The sequence below is a fragment of the Danaus plexippus genome (genome assembly GCF_018135715.1).
Source record: "Danaus plexippus chromosome 16 unlocalized genomic scaffold, MEX_DaPlex mxdp_23, whole genome shotgun sequence".
Classification (NCBI taxonomy): Eukaryota; Metazoa; Arthropoda; class Insecta; order Lepidoptera; family Nymphalidae; genus Danaus; species Danaus plexippus.
In genome coordinates, this window is record NW_026869851.1 from 2342562 (window position 1) to 2364062 (window position 21501).

General features: G+C 29.1%; 1 protein-coding gene across 2 annotated transcripts in view; it reads right to left on the bottom strand.

Moving 5' to 3' along the window:
- The window catches only part of LOC116771636 (receptor-type tyrosine-protein phosphatase kappa), a 78327-nt gene that overhangs the window by 12473 nt on the left and 44353 nt on the right, over positions 1–21501 (bottom strand). The window contains exons 3-4 of one of the 2 annotated variants that reach the window (XM_032663524.2): positions 8672–8695; positions 1430–1548 (exon numbers count right to left, since the gene is read on the bottom strand). In XM_032663524.2, the coding sequence (XP_032519415.1) occupies positions 1430–1548; positions 8672–8695 (143 nt within the window). The remainder of the gene's footprint in view (positions 1–1429; positions 1549–8671; positions 8696–21501) is intronic. The other variant, XM_032663526.2, reaches the window with a different exon arrangement.

Consider the following 21501-nt stretch of genomic DNA (forward strand, 5'->3'; position numbering starts at 1 on the left):
CTAGGCTCCACCTCACGATATTTTGATAAATATTTTTTGAATTTTTGTTGTAAAAAAATACCATAGAATTATTCATAAGCAAAACTGAATATTCTTTAAAGTATTTGATAAATGTAATTTTTTTTCAAATTATAATTCCAAAGAAGTTTAATTTAAAAATTTTCAAAAGTTAATTTAAGCTCAAAAATGAATTTCTTATTGAATAAATAAAACTGCGCTGCAGTTTCTAAATCCGTTTCATGTTCAATGTACGAATTTTTAATAAGAGGCTAGATTCTGCCTAAGCGTAACGAGTTATACGTAGATGCTAATGAGGGAGGATTTATTTGATTTTCTAAAGTGTGAAACACTTTGACGACGGACCTATTATAAAAACAGAGGATTTTTGATGCGTCCGTATAAAACATAACATAATTTACATTTTGTACATTCAGTCAAATGGGGCCGGTGCTTTGTCCAACAATAAATATGCGATCATAAGATCGCAAGCGCTAAATTAAAAGATGAGCCAATAACTTCATAATATTGACGTTTTTGTATTGATATAAATGAGAATATATATATATGTGTGTGTGTGTGTATATATATATATATATATATGTGTGTGTGTGTGTGTGTGTGTGTAATTTTCACACGCAGGTTGACCAATATTATTTAAATTAGTTATTACTTAATACGTAATATAATGAGTATTTTTTAATTTTACTTTACAAAAGGTACCTGATCAGTTGTATCTAGTTTTGTTCCTTTTGTTTTTCGTGAAGGTTTGACGAAAGTCACTAAAAGTTAAAATTGATTCAGGCTACTACTAAAAAGTGTTTAGCATATTAAAATGGTTGGTATAAAATTTATTGCATTGTACGTTTATTACGTGAGCGGTCGATAGCTGGTAACTTTATTATTTTGAAGAGTCAAAATATTTTTTTTGCATATTTCTCTCACAACAGATGCTGTCGATTAGATTTTTATGGATGTCTTAAGTATTAAATACTCTACATACAAATTGCCATCAATATGTTATTATAATAAACTTAATTTATATGTTTTAAAACTCAATATATCAGTTGAAGCTATACAAGAATAGACTGTTTGATTCATGTAAAACAACAGTGGCTAAATGTGTTAATTACAAGAAACATTAGCTAGGATCCCAGCACCCATAATGATGTTTCGTTTCGTTAGAGCATTACCTAATTAATGCCGTGTGTCGTCAAAGCTCTACTTAGCTTTGGAACGAAACGTTTGTGCATTTGTACGTATTTCGATCCTAATGGGCGTATATGGCGTTATACGAATATATAAGCTAATAATAATCATAGCCTTAACTCTCGACCCATGTTGTATAAAGTTTATAATAAGGAATATATTATTTTACAGATGAATAAAATGTTTTATATATTAGAACTAGTATTTACTAGTATGTTTTTACCTGAAACTCAAGTTTGTATAGCACAGGGAATTTCCTCCTCTGTTCGCAGAGCTTGGGGAAGTTTTTCAGCTCCACAGGCCGGTCAGGGATAGTCTCCGATATTGATCCGTTCTCGTCAGCTGTAAAATTATTATATATTTAGTCTTAAGTCCACGAATAATTCAGTGATGGAAAAAATTATGATAATATTAACGTTGATTTAAATATGTTATTGGTTTTTTTTTGGTATTTATGTGCTGATATATAAGTGTTGTGTAAAGGACGTTAAAATTAAACCATTTCCCAATTTAATTCGATCATATAAATATCTCAAGACAGAATTTGTTTACATATTTCATTTCATATAGTCCCTTGAACGACGTAGTATATTAAATTTAATATAAGTAAAGTCAGCGTTTTGTTATCGTAAGTCATTGAATGCCCATGTTGTAGGTCTAAGGGTTTTTCTTTCACGGTTAAATATTCACATATTTTTGTTATCTGAAATGTAGTCATTTCAGGACCTTTTTATGTCAAAATGATATCTTATTATCAATCATGGTACAGAATTCAAATTCTTTACATACATTTTAGGCACGGAACCCTTAAAAATTGTGAGTACCATTATTAGTCAACCTAACGATGAATTGATGAGTTCTGGAATACGGCGTAGATGAGAAAATGATAGCGAGCGTCTTACAAATTACCGGCATAATAATAAAAATGTCACCTTGATGAGATCTACTCGTGTAATAATATTCATCTATTACATAAATAATTGAATTATAATAGAGTGGTTATTAATTTTGAAGAAGGCTATTTTACTAATAATTTCTTTTTGGGTTTTGCGCAGTACGATAGTAAGACGTAGTACGTACGTAGTACGTGTATGGCAAAAAAGTGGTATCGACTTTCAGAAGTATTGAATATTAAAATAGGCTTTAATTGCCAAGCGATATCGAATGGAATCCTGATATCCTGCTTTTGCAGTTAACTACAACAGTACGATTTTACAGTCAATTGAGTAATGGATTACGTTTGGACTGGAAGAAATTTACTAAAATTATCGCCTTACAGAAAATATATGTTCTGTAACTTTTTATTTTAGTTCTTTTTTGAACTAATAAACCTTCAAAATGAACAAACTCTGGGAAAATTCAAACATTCCGTTGAGTTTCAAGTCGCTAGTTAATTAGTTAGAAATGGCCGTAGAATTTTTTTTACTATTAATTTTTTGTATCTATCTATTGACAAAAAATCTCATTATTTTGCTAATTGACTTGTGCGACTTATTTATTTATACTAGCTATTTGACTTAACGGAACTGTGAGCTTGTATAAATTTTATTTACTGCAGTTTAATCAAAGGTAAAAATTAAATTTAACAATAATTTATAGTATGCTGAAATATAAATTGTTGATACCTCTATTTAATATATAATTAATCCTTGTAAATGTTTCTACGTTTATATTGATTAACAGTGTATACGAAGCTGAATGTTTTGCTAGTGTTAGTCGAATATCATATATATCGGATTTAATTACAAATTCATTATTTTAAAGAGAGGACGCCAGCCTCGCTGACGTCACTAATGTCACTTGTTTCAGTACGTTCCAGATATTTTAAAATGAAACTTCAATTCTTCTAAATGTTCATGTATTTCTCGAAGGTTCTTCATAATCACATTCTTTATGATCCGCACTCGCTGAACTCCGCAGTCCGCTGTCGTGCATCCAGACGTCATATTTATACCAGAATTCAAAGATAGTTCTATTCTCTTTGATTTCGTTTTACTTTTAACAATAGCAACGACGACCAATAAGTTGTTATAATAATTGATGCCAGTCTTGAGTTATTTTCATGTTGCATCCGTCATTGAAGCTGCTTGAACCGATATATATTATGTATTAGTAGTATCGTTTATTTAAAATCATACCATTTCTTTGAAAAAAACATCCAAATCTACAATCTCCATTTAAGATATTATAAGATACTATAAGTTTCTTAACCCGCTTAAATATCGAACAATATTATATGTAAATACAATGTATTGAATTCATTTCAATGGAATGTGATATAAAAAGTTTATTATTAACAAGAGCTTTTATTTTATTTTAAGAATTATAAAAGGCTTTGTGGCATTGCTTGTAAATTATTAAATACGAAAAAGTAAATCACAGGAGTTAAAAGTATAACGGATACCATATAAAAAAAATTATTGAGAGAAATTTGACCAAAATTTTTATTTTTTTTTCATATATATAATGTAATATTATATATGAGTTAGTAGATATTAGATATGATTGGAATAAAATAGGTATATAAATATTATTGTTATGAAAAACTTTATATTATACTTTAAGTTGATTTTTTTCACTGAAGCGTCCATGAACCGTTTTTGCCAGCCCCGAGTAACCCGTGCAGTTGGAGCGCGTTCTTTGTCATCGAGGAGGGTTCATTATAACAACACAATGGGATTATTAATTGGCTTCTATAGTGCCCGATCGCTGTGATACTAAGTTTGTTGTTAACCGTGCGGTATGTAGAACAATTTGATGTTTCTGTGCCATTTAATTTGATGTTATAAGTTTTCTTTGCTTAATTTTCACTTATACGCAATCACGTGTACTAATTTGAAAAGTTTTTTTAGGTAATTTGGAATACGTTCCAATTACTTATTGTCAATTGTATAGGTACTTTGAAATTAAAAAAAAAACAGAAATATTTTCGGAATCTAATAAAAACAAAAAATACTGGTTTTTGTGTTTTTTTATTCTACTTTAATTGAATTTTTTTTAATTGAAATCGCAAAGCGATGCGCAATATAGAATGGTACAAATTTAATAACTTCAATATGAGACTTTCATCGTGGGGGTTATAACAAAATAAAAAAGGATCAGTTGAAAGATTGTAGGAGAAAATAGTATTATTGTAAATAATAAATTTTCCATCTATATCTTTTTTGAGTTGCTATTTAGCAAAAATGATCTTGATCTTTGGAACGGAAATAAAAAACAGAGTGCGAAAGAAGAATCGAGTCAACGTAGTTGATCGCTTAAGAAATCAGGCAGTGGATATAGAAATAAGCTCAAATCCAATGACTGAAAAGGAATCTCTTGATTACTTTCAGCTAAAGTAATGTATGGAGAAAATATGTTTATATGAATTGAATAAAACGTGGAAGGCTAACCATACTATAACCATTTTAGAGCTGTATACTATGGAAAATAGTTCATATATTTAGAAGATTAATTATTTCTATGTAAACCCGACTTAGACTTGTCGATTTAGCTAAATGTAGGTCATGTAGGTAGAAATAAAAACAATATTCGCTAAATATTCATTTGAGCAGTAATAAAATGTTTTATTTGATATAATTGAAAAGGTATTATCGGGTATAATTTTAAATATTCTGCCATTTTTTTCCTACACCACTAAAATAATGTTTTTTACATGTTAAAAAGAGGACAGAAAATTTCAGAACAAGTATAAAAGCTCAAGAAATTGTTTAAAAAAACTACTCATATTTTTATGTTTTTAAATACCGAAACACATCACGTCAATATGAAAGTTAAGTAAACTAGAAAACGATGCTTTGAGTAACCTTTACCAATTTAATTGATTGATAATAGATTATATAAGAGAATAATTGGACCACGTTATTATGTCGGAGTCATTATATGCAATGCTTGGATACGACATATGTATAATAGCAGGTATATTATTAAGGAAGAGTTGATAAATCATTTTATAATCATATTGTCATAAGTTCGATACACATTTCGTATCAGTTCCAATATTTTTTCCTTTTAGTCAGTCATTGTGAAAAATAACACGTCAATACACTAACGTTGACACTTACTTTGAGTGTTAATTTTTTATTTTATGTCAGGTTCAGGATATTTGAAAGCACCAACTCTTTAACGCGATTGATATAGATATTCACTGTCAAAACATAGTTAATATATAATTTTCTATTTACACACTATAAATACAGAAAATCTATTAGTGCCTGAAGAAACCTGTAATCGAATCCTGTATCTTTGTCTCGATTGCAGGTTCTCCTTCTTCTTCCTGGTAATTCATCCCAGCTTTAGCCAGGGTCTGCCTTCCTGCTCAAATTCCTCTACTTAAGGAGGAGTTTGAGCAGGAAGCTGATGATCAAACTCCTCTCGATTGCAGGTTATAATTCCAATATACCATATATTTTTTCAAACATCCGGCACTAAAAAAATAAACATAGTAGATATAATAATTTGAGGTTTTATAAATATTTTTGTGTACCCACATCTCTTTAACACAGATTGTCAAAACTTTCTTAGTTTTAAGTAAGTTATGTACTAATAAATTTGTTTTCATTAATCTATACTATTTTCCATTTTTATATTTAGGATATATATATATATATATATTAATTGCCTTATTTTATGACATTTTATATGTCTATTATATTTTTCCATACAAAATCTCTGATTTCTTCATCAGATCTTAAGAAAATGGATATTATAGTTACATGTATAAAGGGTTTTTATTTTTATATATTAATTCACATATTTTATACGTAAGAAGAAAGGTTAGTAAATATTTGTTAAATCGTTTCAATCTTCACCGTGATAGATAACTTCTATGCACGTGTAAGAGTTTAATATAACACGAATTATTACGTTCCACACGATTGACTCAATTATTGACTCACCTAGGAGTTTGAAAGTTGAGATCAGAATTTGGAGGAGAGCCAGCGTTTGCTAAACTTCATACAGTCTGACATCATATGACTACAAACTTTAAAATTAAGAAGTATAAAACTCTAATACAATTGTATAAAGTTCAAAATTAAATGGCAATGTAGCTTTAAGATGTTAAGTTTGCCGGTCCCGTGTAGTATAAAGTAAAGAACGTCATAAGTTGTATCGAGAGAGAATTTTTATTAGTTTAAAATTTTTCTGTGACTTATAGAGAATATAGTATGAATCGCGTTATTTATGTATAAAAAAAAATCTGACTTAATTTAATGTTACAGTTTTAATATGTGCATTATTTATATTTTATACAATGTGTCTTTTCTTTTTGAAAATGTTATAGGTGATGTGTGATCTTTTTTACAATACGGTTTTCATGAAGTATACGTAAAAAAAATAATTAAAATAAATTAGAGTCTTAATTTTAATAAAATTCAATTAAAAAATCGAGTATAACTAATAAAGACGATAAATTCCCTGGCGCTCAAAATTTCCAATCTCATGCTCTTTAAGAGCACGTTTTTGTTTAACGAACATGAAAGGAAATCTCCGCTTTGAACTTTTTGACTATATACAGTTGATTGATTTTATTGTTTAGTTTTGTTATCGCTGAAACGGAATAATAAATAGGGAAATTTTCATGTGAAACAATTCATCTGCGTGGTTCGCATGTGCATACAAATTTGAAGACGATGTTTTATTAATTAATTTATTGTTAATATCTTATTAACAAAACTTTAAATTGCAAACCGTGTAATTTTTGTTCGATTTCAAAGGTAGGTAGTCCAAAAAAAATTTTGTTCCTTTTACACTTAACTTCAAAGTTGGAGCAGTAAGTGTAATTACCAAGTGAATCTGTTTTCAAAATCCATTAAGCCTTTCCAACTTGCATTGCGTCGGTTGTTATTCAAGTGGAAGTTTTTTAGTTAACGCTAACTTTGTCACCCTACACATGATTGAGGATTTTGAAAACGAAACTAACTCTCTGTTAGAGGTTCAGCTTGATTCATTCTGATTTTTTTTAATTATGTTTGTTGCTTAGCAATTTTCTGCTACGTTATTTTACCAGCACCACAATGAGCTTATATATTTTTTAATTAGACGCTTTGTTACGTAGGTATTAAGAATGCTGTAAATATGAAAAAAATGGCAGAATTTTTGGCGTAGAAGTAAAAATTATAATCTTGGACATATTGTGTTTATTTGAGAGTCATACTTTTCTTTTCAATTTATATTATTTGTATAATTATGAAAGTGTAAAGATATATTGGTCGATAGTAAAACAAATATAAGATTTAACGTAAATATTTCTTTTTTTTTAGTATTTATTCGTAAATTAAGACAGATAAACGGATTCTACACAAGATAAAACAGTATCCAAAGACATACAAAAGCCGGACACTCCCTTTGTTTGGGAAAATTTAGGTATTTGGTAGTTCAGTGTATACAAAACTATAAGTCCTTTGAATTGCTACGACTTTGTTAACATACGTAGGAAAATATTGCTTTCCTTTGTCACTTATAGAGTTGATTTATGTTGATAGTTGAATACGTACGCTGTTTGAAATATTTAATGAACTAAAAATTTTAATGTTTTTAAAGGGTCACAAAGTATTTAATTTAATTTAGTCACGACCTTTCATCACGCTTATTTCCTTTTAATAGAAATATCGTTGCAATAACGAAATGTTTGAAATAAAAATATCTTGTTCAAAATGAGCGATGATGATATTAAGAGATTATTTGAAGATTTCAACATGAAATGAATTCCGTGTGCTGTGTTTTTTTTAAAGTGATAATTATTGAAACAGAGCTGGCTTTTCGATTATGACACATTTGTGTCATAAAATTTGCTCTAAATTATAAAAAATTACATTAAAAAAAAATCTCTTCTCGTTTCGTAAATAATCATTATTAACACTCCTTTTATAAAGCGTTCCAGCTGTTACAGAAAACTAAATTTTCTACATAAGCTGTTATGTATTATATATTTGTTATGAGCTTTACAAGCACTTAGGGTTATTCTAATCAATTCTAAAACAAACTAACACAGCAAGCAGTTTTAAGTCTACATAAAATTATACGTTATCATTAAAGACGTTTACATATAATTCTTAATAAAAACAAAATGGCGGACTATCTAAATGACGCGAAGCCATGGAGAGGTCTTGCCATTTTAGCTTATTCTGGTAATTATTTATGTAACTCCATGTAGATAATAAATTATTATTATTATTATAAAAGTCGAGGTCTTAGTCATAATTATATTTTACAATTCATTTATTATTGCATTTAACCTTCCTTTTAAACAATATTTTTCATCTGTGTTTTTAGGGACGGCATGTTTAATCAATATATATAATTAATCGCAATACGTATTTATTACTTCAACTCTGTTTAGTTTCAAATTCTCACAGCATTTTCCAATAAAATCTACGTGGCGATAAAGCGTTAGTACTAATCTAGCATACGGGTAATAAAGCGTATTCCCTCTTAACAAAAGTAACTTTAGCAACCAACTTACTTTCAGGTTTAAACGTCACTCGCTCTGAAATAATAAAATTAGACATTAATGCAATGCCTGTGACTGTTACTGCCCAGAGCTGGGTGTCTTAGGATTTCCTTCGAAGTTTGTATGAATTTGTACGAACGCATTCTTGGTTTATCAAAGTCTAGAAGCAACATTTTCGATTTTATTAAATCAACGGCAACTGCAATTCATACATTGCAAGTTGATTTTCCATAACTAACGTGTCTATATATATAAGTTAAAATCATAATAGACATTTTTGAGGTAATCTAAGCATACTAAAGATTAACGAAGAGGCTTTGGCTAAATTTAAATTTAGAATAAGTCAATACACCCTCCCCTATATTACTAATTATTGATAAAAAAGGTACAATAAAATATAATAATAGTAACGCAGCGATTGTAAAGTTTTTTATAAATAAAAACTGAATTAATACGACGTGGGCATGGAGCATTGTATATATTATTGGAATTGGAGTCCAGTGTGCTTCCGACGAACTCTTTAATTAAATTTTTTCACTTACCTTTTGTAGTCATGATGATGGTACATGAAACAAAAAGATCACAATTAATGAACGCGAATAATATATTTATTTACATATATCTACATATATTACGATCAAAGCATACGATTTCCAGTAAGGAAATACACCCACAAACTTTCATTAAGATTATATCTACTTCGATGATAACCTCTATATATTTAGTTTCGTGGGAGTAGATCGATCTTTCTGTCAATGGACATCTGAGTCTTTCGTTAACATAATAAACCATATGCGTCACGGATCGCATATTTATTTGTAGGATAGAGACGAAATTTCGAGACGATCCTGTGTGCAGAGGCATGTGTTGCTTGAGGACATAATATAGTACTTGAAATTTGATCACGATTTTGGTCTCCGTCGCGTCGACATGGCGCCTCTGTCTGACCCCATTCCTCTTCTGTATGGTGTAAGCGATGAGCTTTAGCCCTCTTTATATTTTACACTAACAGAAAAATATAAATATCATATATCACGGAAAGTAGAAATTGTTTTTAATTAAGACGATTAAACTTTATAAAATGAAAACTATATTTCGAAACAAAAACCTTAAAAGATAAAATCTAATTTACTTGATGCACAAGTTCAAGGAGATTTTTTTTTGTATGAAATCATTCTTGTGACTATTTTTTGCAGTCATTTATATCAAATTAAGTTCGTTAATGCTAAACTATTTGATATTTCTGACTTTCTAGTTTCTCTTACAGCCATTTGTAGCTTGAAATAGTTAAGATGGTCAGTCATAGTATTCTTAAATTTTTTATATACTCGGAAGTTTTGGTTAACTCTTTGTTGTATTATTATTTCAGGTTTATATTTATATAACCATTTGAAGAAAACAAGGCCATTAGGAATTTTTCAAATAAGTACAAGTACGTACAGGCAACGTCCGTTTTTATATACGTACTTATATACGTAGAGACCTGAAAAATTGCCTGTAAAGAATCCATTCCTTATTCAGTAAAATTCATTAAACACATATATTTAGTTAAAAATAATAATTCAAAGACCCTTCCAAGAATTCGTATAATATTCTTATACTTGAACACAAGATCAAACTTAGTTTATATTATCAGATTAATGTTGAAAAATGTATTATTAAATTTGAATATATAAATTAGGAAGTCCGTTCAGACAAGGTCAGAAAATTTTATCACGATCTAAAGTAGACTGCAGAATATTCCGGATGCAATCAGAATGCGCTAACTATGTTTTCCAGCGTCATGTTATTCTGAACGCATCTAAAACAGTATGCGAGGAAGTTAAAAAATTTGTTATCAGTTTAGGATAAAATGCAATACTAACTGACAGTGAATTTTATATCGCCTGCAAAATTTCACGGTAACTTCGAAACAAGTTTAACCGTCGGGTAATATTTTGTGTAATAAATCGTATAGCTTATCCAAGAACCATATCTCGATTTATGACCATAGGTTTATGTTCTTACGAAAATCTTGTATAACATTCTAAGTTTATCACAATTATATATTTACAAGAATTTTCATTTCTTGGACCACAAACTAACAACAGTGAAGTAGGGTCAGCGAGGTTCTCAGTAAACACCCATTTTCCTTGAATTATGACTGTACTTTGATACTTTTTTGTATTTATTAGAATTAATATGAAAATAGAAATACTATCGACGAATTTAATCGAAACTTAAAAACTTAAGCTTTTTATAGTAATACTAAATAGTCACAATAAAGTCAATAAAAACGCATAATAATAAAATATAACATATCTAGTTGTTTTATTAATAACATCAATGTTGAAACGAATCTGAGATTTAGGCATAAATACAAGTGGAAAATTCTAGAAGCGAGTTGGAGTCGACTCGCTCACGAACACTTGAGTCTATATAGATCGAAAGCTCAAGCTATGCTGTTAATATGTCCTCAGAAGACATAGAAAAGAGGTAACATAATGGTTCTAAAATAAACAGATTATATAAAAGATAATAATTTACTTGTATTATGTAATAAACTAAATAAGTATATGTGAAAAGAGTTACGAAATATTATACATTTTTTTTATTTTTCTTTATAAATTTTAACATATCCTGCTATGTTGATACTACTGCTACTACTACTACTACAAAAAAAATCAAAATATTTGATTAAAAATTTCTTTTCCTTTTGCATTTCAATCGAATAAATATTATAGCCAAATAACTCTTAAATTTTATAAATTTCAAAGTAAATCAATATTTTTAGTTTATCTGGTCTGGAAAAAAATATTGCTATAACGATTCGCTGTCAATGAAATAATCTTGTCTCAAAGACTGACAACACTGAAACAAGTTCTGAAATGATACAGATTCAAAATTTTCATCTAAATTTCCGTGCAAATTAATGTCATATAATTTTAAGTATTGCCATATGTATTATAAATATAGTCTGGTATAAAACGTAGCAGTTGCCAGGGGAATAATATAATATATTGTTATTTACTGGCACCATATCTCTGACGTCATTCCACACACGCGTATTACCTTTTTAGAGCGTATAGCACTCAATAGCTTTATGTACAGTGATAAAAGCAGATTAGATATAACTTTATATCACTCATTATAGTGTTATAAGTAATAAAGCCTTATTTATAAAACTAACATTATTGGTATAAAACCTTACATATAAAAGTTATTTAAATTATTTTATGAAAATGTTTTTTTAATGCCATTTGTTTATTAGCAAGTGTAATGTTTACATTTTCCGTTTTATAAGACTGCTCCTTATGGAACTTTACTGTCTTGTGTTGTATACGTTTATATGTATTTAGAGCCTGAATTAACTATGCTCGTTAAACAAGTGAGTAACTTTCAATACCCTGGAAGTTCAAGAGATATTTTATAAATGCCATCAAAAAGTTTTATATTCGATCATAATTAATAATAATAATAATAATAATAATAATAATAACACATATTATATAAGTAAATATATGCGTGATTAATTTTAAACTTATACTACGTCTGCACTAACATTTTTATGAAAGGCATGTCGTCAATGTTTGAAGAATTGAAGTGACAATTCTTAACGTTAAAGCATTGTATTCCTTCCTCGAATATTGTTTAACTACACAATATTTAAGAAACGGATGTACGGATTCGTTGTATAGTGTAAACAAATTTCATGAGTTCATTATTTTTTGGCATTAGTTAGACATATTTTGTATTTCCATAAATTGATTTGAACCGGTCAAATAAACAGTCTGTCTTGGCTTTATGCTTTCTGAATGGTTTATTTGGAGCGGAGGAATCTGTGTGGGTGTGAATCGGCGTATCGCTAACGCTATCAATTTGTGATTTTATTACAACCTTGTGGCTTGTATTTTTTATTACTTTGTATATTGTTTGGTATATAATTGTTTTATTACTTAATTATTAGTTTTTTTTTGTAAATGATATGATACCGTTCACGTCTTATAAATTATAATGATTTAAAATTTAATTAATTTTTTGTAAAATTCTGGAGAGTTACAGAGATTGAAACGCGAATTACTCTTATTTTAGATGTAACATATTTTTTTTTATAGCAAATGGTTATTAACTCAACAAGGATATCAAAATTAGGAGCGATCTAATAAAATTTTGTAAATGCTTACTTGAATAGGCCTACTGTTTGTAAGAGTATTTTAAAGGTTTTACAATAAACTATCGATACATTTAATATTTTGATGGTGAGGCTCCAGTTGTGACGATTGCGTAGAATTGAACGTAATAAGCGCATGCGTATCACGCTCATCATGTTGCGTGGCAACAGGTGGATTCTTATTATAAAGAGCCTTCTAGCTTGAAATCATTTAAATTCCGTTTAAAATTTATCATTTGCAAAATAGTAAACATAATACATAAATTACAGTAAACAAATCCAACAGGACTATACCTTTCAATTTCACATGGAATGAATATTCTTAAGCGAAATTAGTATACCGCAGAGCATTCGCATGTATGACTGAGAATGTAAAAGCTATATGGTCAACTGTTAAAAGCCAGTACCATAGTCTATACCGTTTTGGCAGCTTTGCCTTCCTTCACGTTATTGCAGCTAGCTGTAATGTGACATGCGATAGGTGGACGAAAAATATTATAGCCATGTAAATAAAAATATCACTTCAAAAACTATTAGTATAGAAGAATATCGATAGTGACTTATAACACAAAACTAAATCAGATGCAAAGGAACATTAATATCCATTTCTTGGTAGTGAAAACTGAATTTCATAGGGATTCTTAACAATTCTCCTTTGTTGTAGAAACAAAAACCACACAAATACAAGTCTGACTTGCTATCTCAATGTTCTGTTTTAATGAAGCGCTCTTGGATTACTCAGTTAATGAATTATAAGTTCCATTACTGTTTGGTACTGTCGTCTGTACTGCATATTAGTACCGAACTAACGTTGCACTTGAAAAAACTGTTGCTTACTATGGATGACTTAGATTTCGTTGAGAATATCTTAATCTTAAAATAACGGGTTGAGGAACACAGCTATTTTATTTATTTACATAGCGTTACTTTCTTTTTTTATAAATATTATAATTCTATGTCTGAGGTTATTGTAGATTATTGTAGATTATTGTGATACCTTGACGAACATGAAATAAAGAAATCATATGGTGCCTAACCTCACCTTTAGATTGTGTCGTTTTGATTTTCCAACGAAATGATTCAATATCAGTAATCAGTGTCCTATAAAAAAGTATTTTTTTTAAATGAGATATTTAACATCCTGAAATTATCATATAGAATATGTTCTTTACATTCTATTTTGTTAGCGATAGCCGAGGGCCTTTACAAACAAAACGGGCTTGGGATGCCAATTAGCGACCAACAAAGAAACGTCCGAAACTGTTGTTAATGAAATGACGTTTAGTTACTTGTCAAGCTCTTTAAGGCGTTTGTTTTAAATAAAAAGCAATGAATACATTGTCGGCTACTTTCAAGTTTAATTTAGTGACTGTTTAATTGTGTACTTATTACTTCAATATTTTATCTAACCTATTCATTTAAGTCTTTTTGCACACTAGGTATTTTGTCCACAATATTTATTAAGATTTAACGCAAAAATCAGACACTAAGAAAAAAAAATCTGTGCAATTTTTGGCTAACATTCGCATTTTTTCGTTGCTCCACTTACGTCCGGTATCAAATAATAATAAATTCATTCTTGGAACGTATTTCGAAGGCAGCCCTAGTAGGTTCTTTTCAAATTTGGTTAGGTAGGGAGAGGAGCTTGGACAGTGGAGGTGAGCGTTTAACGCGCGTTAGTTAGGGGTCCCTTAAACCTACACCTGGGTCGCAAGTCCCAGGTACTGTTGAAGCTCCTCTCCCTGCAACGCGATGGACCCGGCACCCGCACGGTGAATCCATTGAATTCTAAGAGGTTTCGTCTCTGTCTTTAAGATAATTTTATTGAGATAACATAAGCAATATCTCTACATTGTAGAATACTATCTTTATTCATACCAAATATATTTGTCAAAGTATCGAAAGATTGCTGTTGGAGTTATTTATGAAGTTATGTGATATTCTACCTGTTTGATGTTTATTACGTGTCCACAACTTATGCTTCTCTATTCTAGCTAACCACATCGAATTAGGTCACTGTATTATTTAACAGAAACTGTATGAAGGGTTGTCTCTCGAGCATCTTTCAGACGTCTAGTTAGGCTTGTCCTACTTTTGTTATTTGCATCATTAATGGACAGTTGACATATTTGTTCCAAATTTCGTTTTTAATTAATTTTCGATGTTTTGTTTGACCTTAAATTTTTGTATAACACGAAATCCTGTGAGAAAAATAACAAAATTAATATAGATAAAATTGTAATCTTTTAATAAGTGAAATATGATAATCATCATCATCATCATCATCATCAGCACACTGCTGAGCATAGGCCTCTTCTCGCATGGAGAAGGTTAAATTAATCACATTAATCACCACGCTTGCTCAAGACGGGTTGGCGATTTCAATCTTATAATTCGAAATTATAAGACCGGGTTTCCTCGCGATGTTTTCCTTTACCGTCCGTCAGTTGTGTCTAAATACCCTTAGAAAGTACATATGATTCGGAAAAGATCACATTGGTACTTGCCAGGTTTCGAACCCGCGCCCTCACGTGTGGGAGGCGGGCCTTTAACCACCAGGCCACCACGGCGTTCAAAATGAATGAATATAATAACTATTGTTTTTATTAAATGAAATATTGAAAGTCCTCATAAATGATATAATAATCAAGTTAATTTTTAGTTTTATATTTTAATTTTACTAATATAGCTTCTAACAATATACGGCAAGATATAATTTAATATTAATATAGATAGAATATTCTGTTATGAAACATATTTAAGATCAATTGATTAGTTTGCTTTATCAAATAATAATAATTATTAAGAGTAAAAAAACTTTGCATTCTTTCCAGTCATTTACATCAACATAATTACTTTATTTATTAAAATGCAATTACGTATATTCACTTCACTGAATCGAACAGAATATGCATTATTTGCAGAGAAATTTAATGTTAATTATAAAACAAACGTCGTTATACCGAACAATGCCAGCCATTAAAATGACAGCTATTTTTAGTGTTAAATCATAAAAAAACAGCCATGGAAACGAGCGTATTCAATATTTTGTTATGTTTTATACATGACATTGGAAAATATAAGCGGATATAGTAATTTTTATTTTTATCCTATCTGGTTTGGTTATGTAAAAATCCTATTTATGGAGCTATTTGAGAATGCTTCTTCAACAAAATAGATGGATTATCAGATAAGAGTTAAATAATCCGTCCTTGATCTATTTACGTCAATGATAGAGTTAAAATTATCTTCCATACCTTTTGTTTACTTAGAGATTCCGGTCCAAATATATAACGCATTTCTGAAACGTTTATTTTAAAATTAATTATTAATATTGACGTAGGCTAATATTGTTTTGTACGGTATAGGTCGTGCTTCAGCAACATCTTGGGTGATAATCGTCTTATAAATTTTGGTGTTTCATATGCTTGATATGAACTATATATTTGAGTTAGCAACTGTTGATATTGAGGATAGCGACAGGACGCAATATTGTGAAGCAAAATAGGCAACAAAATTAAGAGCATTATTTAAACTTTTACTCAATTCAAAGTATTCTATGTCAGGAATTCGATCTTCATATTTTTTTATTCATAATCGTCTAATTGTTTAACTTCTTTGATTATGGTTTAAGCAGAATGTTTTTTTTTTTTTAGATTATGTCAAAGTTTTGAGTTTCAAACTTAAAAAACATGGTGCTTCAGTCGTACCAATACCGAGTTCATTAAGCCTGTTTGAACCATATCTATGTTGAGTCGATTTAAAAAAAAAATCTTTGAGATATTGTAAATTTTTTGTTATATTTTAATTATAAAAATATCTCATAACATCTCAGGGTATTTATTATATGCGTTATGTATGTAACATTGATATTACAAAATTTTGAATTTTATTAACAAAAATTTTTTTTTTGTATTTTAAAGTTAATCTGAAGTTTAATTCAATAACTAAGTATTTTTGACAGAAAACTTAAATATAATCACTGTAACTTTACTTCACCGCATTCTTTTCGTTATATTTATTAATGTTTTTTTTTTTTATTTAATAAGAACACAACATTTTAAAACAACGGATAAATTGTTTTGGAGATAGTCCTATATCACATTAATTAAATTAAAAAAATGTGTTAAAAATTGTACGCTATAAAATAATTAAATAAGCTCATAATGAATAATAGAATATTTTGATCATACGCCATCATAATATAAAAATATATACCTACACATATTTTGAACTAAGCTACTTAACGTCTTTTATGTGTACCGTCATCGTAAAAGTAAAAATGGTTTTTTATTCACATGTTAATGTTGGTAAGTCCTGCAAAAAACTTTATATTAAATAGTAAGTACCAAGTTTATCGGTATGGTTGACAAAACAACAGTTGTAAATACAGTTTTTCCACACTATTGTTTCGTTATATAAAATCGAATCGGAAAGTCGAGGTTTGGCTAAGCTGTGCCTTGTTTCTCTGAATAGATGCATATTTCAGCATCTGCTGCATGGTTAAATAAATTTTGCACTGTCACAAGACCGCGTTGTTTGAAAATAATTTAACAACACTTAATTCCAAATACAAATAAAGTAGATAGAAATTGATTATATATATTTAAAAGCGATTTTGCTCTTAAATAATGAAAAATATATATTTTTTTAAATCAAAACACATAGAAACATGAAAACAACAAACAATCAGGATACTTCACTGTATGGAATGATTCATTTAATTTTTGACAATCACAAATACAAAGATATAGAAAATATTTCATGTAGGACTTTAATTAAAGCCGAATTATTTGAATCTAAGAGTAATTTCAAATTTTAAAAAATTATTCATAAAGCAAATATGAAATAATTAACTCACTAACTAAAACGCATTTCTGGCTAAAGTTCTTAACCGTCAAACGTAACGGCCTTTCTCATCCGGTAGTCGACACACAATCACAAACGGAGACTTAAGCATTCATAAAATTAAGATTTTTCTGTTGGAAAATTCTATTTGAAACATTCATTACTTTGCCGTTTTTAATAAATGAGATTAATTTACAAGCGGTTTTACAAATCTGACAGAATTTAATCTTTGTTGAAAATAATAACCTAAGAGTCTCTAAAGGTCTCTCTGATTGCAATAAGTTGAAGTATTTTTAAACAACCTATATAAATAAAGAAGTTTTAAGAGCTGTTCTTAAAAAAAAAGTATAAATTATGTTCGCTAAACATACATATAACATATTATAGTTTTACATTAAGAATTAAAGAGAAAAAATTAATCTAAAACAATTTTTTTCGAACAACGTTGGAAGTGATTTTTTTTGTTTATATTATCATATTCGACTGAAAATTTGAACAGTATCAGTCATGCGTGGTCAGCCGAGAATCCTTTACTTTCACAGACGAAAATGATTGTGATGATCTCATAGAGGTTTCATTAAAACAAATACTATCGGATATCTAAAGGTTCGAATTACAGACGATATCTTTGACATTACATCAGTCTAAAAACAACAAAAAAGCAAGTTTAAGAAACATTAAGGATATGTAAAAGTATAAATCGTGATGCGGGATTTCAAAATTTCTAAACTAAATTCTGATTTAATCTAATTCCATTGTTGATTTTTTTGTACATATCTATTAATAATAAACGACAAAAAGGATTTACGTGATGAGCCGTGCTCAACGGAAAGTGAAATATTTTTTTTTTCTTTTCAGAACGAACAGACAATTTTTTATGTTTGGAATAATAAAATCCAACTTCAGACGGAAAAGGATCATAAGATTATTCCGATTAAAACGCCGAAGTCATCATTTTGTCAGTTAGACGATTAGCTTTTCTTTCATAAATTATGTATTTCCTTATCTTAAATTAAAATGTTAAATTGTTAATATTCAAAGTTTAACTGATTTATGAAGGTTAGATAATGCTTTAATTTTATATCACATAATTATATATTTAGAAGTCACATGGAATGTTTTTTATTGTTTTTATTAATTGTCTTATTATCTATTTCGAAAAATAAGAAATTTAGATTTCCATGAACTGTTTACTAACGGATTTGTAAAAATTAACTTCCCAAAAAAAAAAAACTTGCAAGAACCGTACTTATATAGTAAAAATTTAATAAAAAGTAAAGAGGGAATCGAAATAAATAGCTACAGAAAAATGCGGACTGGTGAAAGTAGCTTAAGTCAGCTTAGACGTAGGCGCGCTGGTTGTAAACGGATAAACTGGCCTAGAAGTTTTTATCTCCTTAGCGTCAGTTGTAAGAAGCCTTCCACAATGAATTCGCGGCAAGCGTACGCGGGTAATAAGATGGGCTCAATGAAATTCAATTTGTATTCCATAAAGTTTGTTATTTATAGCGGCTTGATAACAGACCGCCATCTTTTAAAATTTGCGATGAATATTACGAATTCAAGAGGTTATCCCTATTATTTATCACTGGTATGTTTTAATTTAATATATATTTATATAATTCATCTTGTTATCTACTATTTATTAACTAAATATATACGTGTATTTCAAGTTACTGTTATGTAAATTAGCTTTTACCATAAAGTATACAAACGGTCCAGATTTTGGGTACGGTTTGAAATCTTTTGTTATCGAACCAGATTTTCAATCTATCCAAGCCTCGTCAATGATTGACGTAGCCGAGGCTTTCAGTGGAATTTCTATTTAAAGGTACGCTTTTATATTTTAGTGAAAAACCAAAACCAGAAACGCAAATACATCCCTTCGTGTTGAAAATATTTAAATATAATATTTTAATAGGGTACCTAATCTTATTATATGTTAATTTTTTTTACATTCAGTTTATCTTACTTAACTTGTACCCCAGGTTTGACTGCTAATATTGGTCGAAACTATGAAACTTCCCAAATAGACATTCTGTACAGATGGCGTATAAGCCAATAAGTGAAGTTTGTGGTTCAACAAAGGTAAATTTGTCATTGTGGTTACAGCGAAGCCACCTGTATTACTTCAATTCTTATTTATAATCACTAGCATATTAGTTTTATAGTGGTTCTTCTATAGATATTAATAATAATTGCTTTCATATAATATTTAGTAGAAGGTCTCATCATTATTTGGGATATTAAATTATTTTTATGAATGTCAAATAAAATAACAGTCATTTGAAAACCCTGATCAACTTAAAGTATCCAGAAAATGGTTAACATTATCGTCATGATTACTATTCTATATAAATTGAAGTTTTACTCTGTTCGTCTCTATATATTTCTGCTGCACAAGCTGTTCCATAAGACCAAATCTTATCTTATATGTTATAAGATGTGAGAAAAATATAGTATTTTGGTTTTATGACAAAATTATTGTTACTATCGTAGAAATTTTTATGGAACTGGCGTTTGATTTTAGCTCCTGGATTAAATAGAGAAACAGAAAACAGGCTTATGATTTTCAGGGTCTAGCGTTAGCGTAAGAGAGCCTAAAGAAAAAAATCACGGTGTGGTATAGAAAACATTGGTGTGTGGCAAGGCTTCAAAACTACACCACCACTGTGGGAAAGAATTTCTAAATATTCAACTTGTGTTATATCGGGACAAAGATTTGTTAGAAAAAACTCTTCATGTGGGTTACACTATTCTCTGAACACCATCCAAACATTATTGATTAGCTAAGGTCCTAATTTATCATTGTATTGTTGATAGCATAGAAACATAACACCGATATATTTAAGAGAATCGGGATCCAAATCACAGATGAGTTATACAAGTTATTGACAAATGTCTGTTCCCGATGTTTTGTTGTAACTTTTATTTTGCTAAGATTTCCTTCACTTGGCATTCTTTGATAACATATCGTTAGTTTCGTCTTTTCAAAGAATTTTATAATAATTGTTTATGTAAGCTCGCTGTTTTGGTTAAAATACAAATAAAATTTTCACCTTCTCTTTTATTTAAACAGGTTTTAATTCACCCCAATATTTGGACTGATGTCTATTTTTGAAATGTAATAAAGAATTACACACAGGATAAGTAATCCGAATTCAAATTTTAAAATATGTTATTTCAATTTAATCTTTAATTAAAATCATATTTTTGTGAATATTCGTTCTAAATTAGAAGAAATATGTACAATATTTTTTTTTAATTTTATTTATTCAAATCAATTTATAAAGTGTTTTTCATTTAAAAAGTTATTCAAAGCCGGTAGCTATTTGAATTTTTTAATTAAGATTCCTTTCATTTAAATAGAAAATTATTCTTCGAAAAATTCGTTGTAATTGTTTTATGAGTGCTTTTTTATTATTTTAGGTCTTACTCGTTTCACTGCTTCAGACTCTCGTAAACGTTGGTTAAAAATAAGATAAAATATCTTAGGAGTAAATTTGATATATCAAATGTTTGACTTCCTTTCACTCAGCGGTTGTTTGTTCCACTTATTTGTTTGTATATAGATCTGGTTTCAGTTGCGTTGACTCCAGTAACGCGATAAGATTCAGAAAGTAAAATGGGGTCGAAAAGGTCAAATAAATCATTAAGATCTGCCGGCTTTTCTACCCGTATATTATTTCTATGTATATTGCACTGATCTTTAAAAGCTGCTTTTAATACAGGTGGCCTAAGCAAGAGGGCACTTAAATTTTAAAAGAATACGTACGAATACATTGGTTGTCTAATGATAATACTCCTTCCAGTAGAAGGATTTAAATCATAAAATATATGCATA